The sequence below is a fragment of the Hemiscyllium ocellatum genome, chromosome 6 (genome assembly GCF_020745735.1).
Source record: "Hemiscyllium ocellatum isolate sHemOce1 chromosome 6, sHemOce1.pat.X.cur, whole genome shotgun sequence".
Lineage (NCBI taxonomy): Eukaryota > Metazoa > Chordata > Chondrichthyes > Orectolobiformes > Hemiscylliidae > Hemiscyllium > Hemiscyllium ocellatum.
This window is the reverse complement of record NC_083406.1, coordinates 19,734,241-19,744,861: the sequence shown is the minus strand read 5'-3', so window position 1 is coordinate 19,744,861 and position 10,621 is coordinate 19,734,241. Positions and strand designations below refer to the sequence as shown.

General features: G+C 40.0%; 1 protein-coding gene across 4 annotated transcripts in view; it reads right to left on the bottom strand.

Annotated features, from left to right (window-relative positions):
- Positions 1-327: 327 nt before the first annotated feature.
- LOC132816381 (dedicator of cytokinesis protein 9-like) overlaps positions 328-10,621 on the bottom strand; it is a 349,182-nt gene continuing 338,888 nt past the window's right edge. For all 4 annotated transcript variants that reach the window (XM_060825856.1, XM_060825860.1, XM_060825855.1 and 1 more), the window contains exons 52-53: positions 8,447-8,585; positions 328-1,864 (exon numbers count right to left, since the gene is read on the bottom strand). In XM_060825856.1, coding sequence (XP_060681839.1) covers positions 1,736-1,864; positions 8,447-8,585 — 268 coding nt within the window. In that variant the 3' untranslated portion in view covers positions 328-1,735. The remainder of the gene's footprint in view (positions 1,865-8,446; positions 8,586-10,621) is intronic.

Sequence of the window (10,621 nt, the reverse complement as noted above, 5' to 3'; positions counted from 1 at the left end):
TGTGCAATCTTGTCTGACTGTTATGGTTAGGGTTCTGGTATTATTTGATTAAATATTACACTAATTTTTAGGGATGTGCACCGGGATACTCAGATCTCTCTTTTCATCTACAGTCCCTATCTATCACCATCCCCTAATTTGTTTTCAACCATCTGTCTGTGGATCCATGCTAGAAATGCTTCATTCAGTCCAAGAGAGAAAATTATAGTCAGTTTGGAACATTAACCTCACAATGTGGAGTTCAGATTTCTTCTGACATTTTAAACAATGAAGCAATGAGAGAATGCAAAAATAAAACTGAAAATAGCCAAACTGCAAACCATGAAGTTAGAAAAACTTTGAAATCTGCTTTTATCAGGTAGGCCTGAGGTTACACATATACAAATTGAAACTGCAGAGAAACAAACAAGCTGAACTTATTACAGCTGTACAAGAGAACAAAATTTCAATTTACATACAGCAGGACAACAGTTCCAGTTTAAATAATATTAAAAACCACGCCTTTCCCCCAAAATATAAAATTTAATTAAGCTTTTCAAGGCAAATCTGATGGGAAAACTATTTAAGTTATGATTCCCCCCAAAAAAAGTATAAATGATTGCTGATAATATCCTGTCAACTTTGGCAAAAAAAGAGAGACAATTGCTATGCAACATTCTATAAATCAGAACATAAGGACTGTATACATCTGGGGTATTATGTTATGACCAATATTGCACTCGATTACGTACAAGAATACAAACAAAGCACATTTGTGAAATATACTGTATATGATGCAGGAGAAGGTAATGTACCGTAATCCTGCGTCCCCTTACCAATGCTTTACTTTTTTATTGAAGGCAAGGCTATAAAGCTGGTCTCTGGTGAAATTTTTACATTACTCAACATTGCACATCATGAAAATACTGTACTACAAATCCAAATGTGTACAGCAAGCTACACGCACTTGGTGATCAGACTGCCCGAGCACAGATAATTACTGTACAGTTGAATAATTACAAATGCATTTTACATTCAGGCTCATTAATGCACTGTGACAGAATACCAGGGTCACTACCAGGGCTAGGTTCATCAGTGGAAGTTGACAAAGCTACATGCATAGTGTTTTCACATGAAATACAAGACAAAGGTATCGCAACAGCACAGTTCCATATTCCTTTGTATAAACCCATGTAAACCAGCATAGAATCTATAATACTCAACCGTTCTTTTCTTTATTAAATGGAAACTATAATTTCAAACTTTGCTGCTTTGTTGCACTTGACATATATCCTATCTGAAATATACCTTCCTTATGCAATCCATTAATTTGTCATCTTTAATAATTATCTACAGGCATTAGATAAATGTAAACCAACAGCAAAAATATTGATGCTAACATTATTTTCCCATTTTTGAAATATATTAAACATACGAAGTTGATACTTTTAAGATAGATTCTTATAGCAAAGCAATGGACCCATTTCCACCACTGAGTTCTAAAAACTGTACAATAAAATGCAGACTAGCAAAGCTTCTCAGGGAACCTTGTAAAAGTCAAAGGCATTCCCTGAAGCAGAGCTTAAAATGTGCAAACATTATTTCCTTTGGCTCCACGACATAGCTGACGTCATTATCAAGACTGTCACAACTTAGTCTGATCTGTTCCCACATCCTGTGAGGCTCCAAAGTGTCCTGAGTGAATACATGCAGGAATGACTTGGTATGCTGATGATAACGTTCCACTTGTGAACTTTTACACCATGGAAGAGGAATTGGAAATGCCCTGAACAGTTGTCCCAGTTGGCGTTCCGCTGATTGCGTTGAAGATGTGATAGGAGTTAGGAAGAAGATTGATCTTCATTCCGTCATCCTCTGGCAAAATCTTAAAGAAAATAAAACATCAAAGGAAACTAAATCAAAGGAACACAGCCTGGCAGGGAATTTTCACAAAGGCTTTAGGAAGCAACAAGCAGTTTAAATTACTTGCCCTTAAAAGCACAATTCAATTTGCAGATTAATGCTGTGTGTACACACACACACACACACATACACACACACACACTTCCAGTGCTCACAACAGGGATATTACCATCCAATCTGCTCACGATACGTGAAGGCAGCGTTCAGAGAAACAGAAAATGAGAAAATACACTGGTTAGTTTTCATTTGCACAGAATTCACAGGATCTGCAATCTTATATCCTAGAGATACAGGCAACTGTACAAATTAGGTTTCAGATGCCTGCATGCTCATAGGATTGACCATTTACATGTTCATGAGGACAGCTGTGATCATAATGTACTTTATTGTGTTCTTTCTTTAAAACTTAGGAAGCAAATATAAACGTTGAGCGGGGATTTCCTTTTCTAGATTTTAATAGAAATAGCTGCAGGAATATTAACAATGCAGAAATCAGAATTAATAAATTTCCACTTAACTCAAGGTACCTGTTATGTTTTATATCAGGCTTCATTTTGCCTGCTTAAACTGCTCGTTAGATACCTGGAGAACTATTAATTCAAAATGATCTTCCCTTGGAATTCACTATAAAAGAAAATCACTAAACCTGAATGAAAACAAAACATTTTTTGGCAATATCTAAATTTTATCATCTTGAGGAAGAAAGGAAATAGTTTGGAAATGCACACAAAAGTCTAATAATTATTACAATCTGATGAGAGTACACTTTTTGACTAGGATTATGTTAAAAAACAATTACTTTGTCATCACGTCTTATGTGCTGCATGTTCTCCATTATCCCCATCCAATTACAATCCCCAGTTATGGCCGACAGTAAGACCATTTGTTCTCGGCTTTGGCCATTGCTAGTTGATAAGAAATGTCCAAGAATGTTCACAGTGATCTACCTTCACTGCCTATGGAAAGGTGCAGAGTCGAGGCATGTTGACAAAGACAAAGTTAAAACTGGCGATTTGCTTATTTATACTTAAATAAAAAACACATAAGTTGTTACAATCATCAAATCAGACCGACCAAAGTATGACCAAGAAACTGATAAGAGGGAATAGAGTAGAATGGGAGGGTAAACGAGAAACAAAAAAAAATGACAATTTATGTAATTATATAAAAAGGTTAATTATGTAAAAAGGATTAGCATAACTAAATGTGGTTCCTGAGACAGGCAGAGATATCAAAAAATATAAGGGAAATGAGGAAATTCAGATGTTAAGCAAATGTTTTGTGCCTATTCTACAGAAAGAACACAAAGAGTGTATTCTGCTTTTCTGTATTTGTTACCAATATAGACAGTTTCACATTTCTCCAGGTTATTGCCTATCAGTCACTTACCCACTTATTAAAAGCACAGTACTGTACATGATGCTAGAGATTGCAAATAAAAACAAAATATAGGAGAAGTTCAATAGATCAAGCAGCATCTATGAATAAAGTTAACAATGTAAGTCTCATCAGAATTCAATTCCAAAGAAGTCTTGCATTGGACTCAAATGGTCAACTCTGTTTCTCCCTTCACAGATGCTGCCAGACCTGTTACATTTCTCCAAGCATTTTCATTTTACTCCATTCACTATGAAATTATCTCTTCGTAACCTCTTTGTACTCTCCTCTCAGCCTACATCTTCACCTAACTTTACATCATCAGTAAACTTGGTCATATCACAACTGATCCATCCTCTTACTAATGAATACAGATTGTAAATAGCTGAGTTTATTGCGTGGATCCTTGACATGCTTTATATAAATTTTATAATGCAGGAGGATCTTTGCATAGCAATCATAATTAAGTTAAAATGCAGGTACAGCAGCCAATTGGGAAAGAATAGTACGTTAGCCTTTATTACTAGGTTGTTGCTGAACAATGTGAAAGAAGCTTTTCTGTAAATGGACAGGGCATTGGTGAGACCACACATAGAATATTATATACAATTTGTCTCCTTACCCAATGAAATATATTTATATCTTCGAAGGAACATAACAAAGATTCATGAGTTTAATTCCTGGGATGAGAGGATGAAGAACATGAGAAAATGAAGCAAACGAGGGAAAAGGGAATTGAAGGTTCTATTGAAAAGGTTTGGTGAAAGTGCTGACAAAAACATGAACACCAACATGCACAGGCCAGTGGGGCTGAATGGCCTGTTTCCTTGCTGTAAATACTATGTAAATACTTCAAAGGCCAACAGAAAAGGGTGATGGAGAGATACTTTAAATATAAAATGCTGCCCTCATTCATGTTGTCAGGAAATTTGTTGTTAAGTGCCAGCAGCAAAAGGGAGAAAATCAGAATTTGCAAATTCACAAGATAGGGTGTGAACTTGCTGCCCTGGGTTCTAGCCAGCAGCTATTATAATGTTGACGAGAAAGAGAGAGACTCCCCTGCAGTCCCAAGTGTTTTCTCTTGTAGATTGCAAGTTCAGTACCATTCTGTACTTGACACAGTCTCTTCTTTTAACAGAGCACTTTAAAGGGCTGAGAATCAGATTCAAAGTCAGCTGCAGCACAGTTGGCAGCATATTAACCTCTGAGTCACAAGTTCCTGACTTTAAATCCACTTCTGGGTTTGAGCGTAAAAGTCAAAGTTGTCAATTGAGTGTAGCAGCCAGGGAGGATTGCACTGTCAGAGACGCTGTTCGATTCACAAGATGGAGTGCCAGCTTGGTGGATGCAAAACATTTCATGCCACAATGTCATTGTGAGGAACGGCAAAGAGTTATCCCTGTTGAAGATCACCTTCACTCTGCACCTTCATCTACGCACTCTCAGCTCCCTTCTCCCCCCCAGTCCCTCGCCATTTATCTCTCAGCTCCCCCGCCCACAAGCCTCATTCCTGATGAAGGGCTCTTGCCCGAAATGTTGATTCTCCGGCTCCTCGGATGCTGCCTGACCACTGTGCTTTTCCAGCACTACACTCTCAACTTTGATCACCGGCAGCTGCAGTTCTCACTTTCTCCCAGTGTTTAACCCTCTGTCAATATCATGAAAAATATGGACAATGCAGTCTGTGGAAACATTCTGCTGTCATAGTCATAGATTCATACAATATCGAAACCGACCCCTCGGTCCAAATTGTCCACGTCAATCATGTTCCCAATCTAAACTAGTGCCACCTGCCTGCTCCTGGTCCATATCCCTCCAAACCTTTCCTATTCATGTGCTTATCCAAATGTCTTTTAAACTTTGAAACTGTACCCACATCTCCCACTCCCTCTGCCAGTCCATTCCACATGTGAACCACTCCCTCTGTAAAAAAGTTGCCCCTCTTGTCCTTTTTAAAATTTCCTCCTCTCACCTTAAAAATATGCCCGGTTGGTTTGAACTCCCCTACTCTCGGGGCAAGACCCCTGTTGTTCACCTTATCTATGTCCCTCATAATTTTACAAACCTCTATAAGGTCACTTCTCAAACTCCTGCATTCCAGTGAGAAAAGTCCCAGCCCAGCCAGCCTATTTTTATAACTCAAACCATTCATAGTGGTTAGCACTGCTGCCTGACAGCACCAGGGACCCAGGCTCGATCCCACCCTTGGGTGACTGTTTGTGTGGAGTTTGTACATTCTCCCCCGTGTCTGCGTGTTTTTCCTGAGTGCTCCGGTCCAAAGATGTGCAGGTTAGGTGGATTGGTCATGCTAAATTGCCCACAGCAGGAGGTAATGAGGACTGCAGATGCTAGACGGTCAGAGTCGATAAAGAGTAGCACTGGAAAAGCACAGCAGGTCAGGCAGCATCCATGGAGCATTATTTCATGCCCGAAACGACAATGGTCCTGCTCCTCAGATGCTGCCTGACCTACTGTGTTTTTCCAGTGCCACACTTTGTTGAAATTGTCCATAGTGCCCAGGGATATACAAGGTAGGTGGATTAACTATGGGAAATGCATAGGTACAGGGATAGGGTGGGTCTGGGTGGGATGTGCTCTTCAAAGGGACAGTATGGATTCAATGGACCGAATGACTTGCTTCTACACTGTCGGGATTCTATGAGGAAGAAAGTGGAATGAACCGCCAGAAGAGGTGGTAGATGCAGATACAGTTACAATATTTAAAAGAATTTTGGACAGGACAGGAAAGATTTGAAGGGATATGGGCCAAATGCAGGCAACTGGAACTGGTTTAAGTTTGGGAAACTTGGTCAGCACAGATAATTTGGGGAAGGGGCTGTTTCTGTACTGTTTAACTCTATTGGTTCTGTTGTTAAACAACCTTGGTCAAAATCTTAGGCCTGTCTCTTTCTCCACATACTGGGATTAAAGCAGCTTACACTGCACTTTCATTGAGACATGAAACACAAATAGCCTCTAAACTAGTCCCTCTCTTGTTACCTTAGTATCCTCAAACAATACAAGTCCCAGCATGAGATGTGGAAGATGCCAAGATTCTATAGCTGTCAAGAAGCTGAGAGTGTAATGTTCTTCCATCATGTGTGGTGAAGTCACAAACTATACGCTGAATTTTTGTTGCTGCTACTCCCAGCAAAAAAAAAATGTAAACATGCTGAAAAGGAAATGAGGTGTAGCAATCTTCGCTCTGAGCTGTATGGTCATGCACTAACCCACAGGTCCTGCACAGGTCACATATAGGCCGACTCCTTCAAATTACTACCATCTTAGAGAGCACACAGAAAACATGCACAGCACAGCGGGCCTGCATTTAAAGGAAATTGTCCAAACTTACAAAAGAAAATTATTAGACGAAAAGTGAGTGCACAGAATGTCATTGTAGTGACTCATTGGAGGAAATCTCCTAGGGTTTTGTGATGGAGAACCTGGAATATATTGCCCTGGTGACCAATATTCAACACCTTGAGCCTATTCCAAATGCTCGCCTAGCTTGTCTTCCATCTTCTTCTACCTCTAAACACAAGCTCAGCAAAAACTCTGATCCCATCTTAATCAGTGACTCCATCAGTGACTTCAAATACCTTGGACTTAAAAACCTGGAATCTCCTTCCCTAAACTGAAGGGACCCTCAGAAAAGTGTCAGTGTCATGTTAGGTTATAAACTCTTGTGATGTTGGAGATATACACCAAAGTCTAAAACACTAAAGGTTGCCTTTTAAAATAAAACAGTGCCTGGTATCTTTTCACTCTAGTGCAATGTAGACACCTTAACCATATTTTATGCTGACATTTATACAGTTCATTTATTTTACAAATCAATCTTGTCAATTGCTATGCACGTACTCTGTTAGGTATACAAAGAATTCAATTTCAGGTATTACTGTGCAAACACACCGCTGAAGTCTACATGCCTTAACACTTAAAGAAGAAACTAACTATCCAGCTTCAATGATCCTTTTATAATGTACAAACTGGAAAACAAAACTAACTAACCACACAAAGAATCAAATGTGGAATTAACGACACTAAGCTATTCTCAGCAAAAACTGAGTATTAACAAGTATGGAACTGGAGAGTCAAATTGTCTTTGTTTTTCAGGCACTACAGAACTGACTGATGCATATCTTGATGACCTTTGGGAACAGGATCACTGATCATTAAATTTAGAATACGTGGGTTTTGTTTGCTCTTTTTCTGTTCCTTTGACTTTCAGTAACTTTTCCTGCACTGAAGCAGAAAGATAAAGCAAATACTGTTTTCCTCCAAGGAAGCAGTTCAGTTTGGAGTCATCGTACATACACACGATATGATACTAACCTTGATATTAAAATTACATAGTCATTCATTCCCTTCCACACAAGAAATTATGAAACAATTTGTGAGATGGCAACTTATCTGCAAAGCCCACTGACCCAGATTTATGACAAGCCCCAGACTTTCCCATTATCCACACGGATGTGTTCAGAAGGAAAGAACACAAAGGGAAAGCAGGTTCATGTGAATCTCTAATGAAACAAGAAGGTTTGGCTGAAGCAAATAAATGTGACAGAAAATTAATCTTTTTAAGGGACAGCCAAGATGGCACCCAGTATCAGGGGTTTGGCCACAGACATACTATTCCTACATACTGGACATTGTCTGATTTTACATGGATAACTGATGATCTGACTATTAGAAGGTAGAGAGTCTTCCTTGCCAGAAAATAGAAGGGTATGTCAACTGCCACTGATAACTTCTCCTAGTATCACGAACTGTGTTTCTTCTTAATACAAAGGAGAAATTTGCATGGTTCTGGTGAAAAAAGAAGAGTTTGGGACCAACCAGACAGTTCTTACAAAATGCTCGCACAGACATGATGGCCTGGAGGACTTCCTTTAGTGCTGAGAGATTTACAAGATGAGGCAATGATTCTATTTGTATGTAGAAGCTGAGTGAATGGGTAATGACACTGCCTTGCTTTTGATCTTACTAGAGTTGTATACTCTAATTTATAACAGAACCCTGTATGTTAACCTCCTCTTACAATTAAGTACTTAGCATACGGTTATTCTGATTTAAATTTTAAAGCAACATTGTCTCGAGGAAATAATTAAGGGGCAATGCAAAGAATTAATCCTCTGAGGTAGGTTTTGCTCTGTGCCAATCTTACCTGTTCATGCATGATGTCAGAGAGCTCCCGAACCATTTCTCTATAGTTTGCCTTCATTTCCTCTTGATATTCAACCTGATCTTCTTTGATCAAACGCTCATTTACAATCAAGGCTTGCCCACAAGCCTCAACAAATTGCCTGGGAACACAGAAAGCAACTTGTCAATGTGACGTTAAGGCAAAATGACTCTCGCTCTTATTACAAGGGGGATGAAGTACATGGATAGAAAAGCTATGCAACTGCTAAATGGGCTTTGGTGAGATTCCACTAGGAGTACTGGGAACACGTCTAGCTTGCATAGCTAGGATATGCATATATCAAAAGCAATATAATGAAAGTTCAATCGGTTGATTCCTAGGATGAGGGTTGCCTTCTGATGAGGAGCTGAATGAATGGATCTTATGCCCTCTGGACTGGAAGAACAAGTGGTGATCTCATTGATACATACAAGATTATGAAGGCTTGACATGGAGGGCTGGAGGCTGACTTACTCCTTGCAAGCAGAACCTGTGAGCCATAACACTTTGTAGGTGGGACCTCCACTCTTAACTTGGGTCAAATCTGATTGGGCAGCAGCTCCATCACTCCCAGCCATGCCAGAGCTCAGTTGCGGGCACTGGTGGCACTGCAGCAAGTGAAGCAAGGAACATTATGGCATCCCTGGGAAAATATGTCCAAGGTTTTAGGATGGCAAGGAATCCTAGAGCAGGGGATGGTGACAGAGGAAGAAAAGCAAGGCTTCTGTCAATTGGGTGGTGCTGAATTCAATTTCAGGTATTACTGTGCAAACACACCGCTGAATTCTACATGCCGTAACACTTAAAGAAGAAACTAACTATCCAGCTTCAATGATCCTTATATAATGTACAAACTGGAAAACAAAACTAACTAACCACACAAAGAATCAAATGTGGAATTAACGACACTAAGCTATTCTCAGCAAAAACTGAGTATTTACAAGTATGGAACTGGAGAGTCAAATTGTCTTTGTTTTTCAGGCACTACAGAACTGACTGATGCATATCTTGATGACCTTTGGGAACAGGATCACTGATCATTAAATTTAGAATACGTGGGTTTTGTTTGCTCTTTTTCTGTTCCTTTGACTTTCAGTAACTTTTCCTGCACTGAAGCAGAAAGATAAAGCAAATATTGACAGAATTCAGGGTATTGGGTGCCACTGATACCCCTGAATAAACTGTCCCCCTCCTTCCTTTAATCTGAGGCATTTAAAACCAGCCTGGTGACTTCTTCCAAACAGTCCCCACTAGCTCTATATTGGCACCGGCTGTGTATTATTCAGGTCCTTAAGATTGATGATGCACATTATTGACCTTGATGCATTTAGAGTCATAGAGATGTATAGCACGGAAAGAGACCCTTCGGTCCAACCCGTCCATGCCAACCAGGTATCCCAACCCAATTTACTCCCACCTGCCAGCATCCAGCCCATATCCCTCCAAACCCTTCCTATTCATATACCCATCCAGATACCTTTTAAATGTTGCAATTGTATCAACCTCCACCACTTCCTCTGGCAGCTCATTCCATACATGTACCACCCTCTGCGTGAAAACGTTGCCCCTTAGGTCTCTTTTAGATCTTTCCCCTCTCAACCTAAACCTATCCCTTCTAGTTCTGGACTCCCTGACCTCAGGGAAAAGACTTTGTCTATTTATCCTATCCATGCCCCTCATAGTTTTCTAAACCTCTATAAGGTCACCCCTCAGCCTCCGACGCTCCAGGGAAAAACAGCCCCAGCCTGTGCAGCCTCTCCCTGTAGCGCAAATCTTCCAACCCTGGCAGCATCCTTGTAAATCTTTTCTGAACCCTTTAAGTTTCACAACATCTTTCCAATAGAAAGGAGATCAGAATTGCACGCAATATTCCAACAGTGGCCTAACCAATGTCTTGTACAGCCGCAACATGACCTCCCAACTCCTGTACTCAATACGTTGACCAATAAATGAAAGCATACCAAATGCCTTCTTCACTATCCTGTCTACCTGTGACTCCACTTTCAAGGAGCTGTGAACCTGCACTCCAAGGTCTCTTTGTTCAGCAACACTCCCTAGGACCTTACCATTAAGTGTATACACCCTGTTACGATTTGCTTTCCCAAAATGCAGCACCTCGCATTTATCTGAATTAAACTCCATCTGCCACTTCTCAGC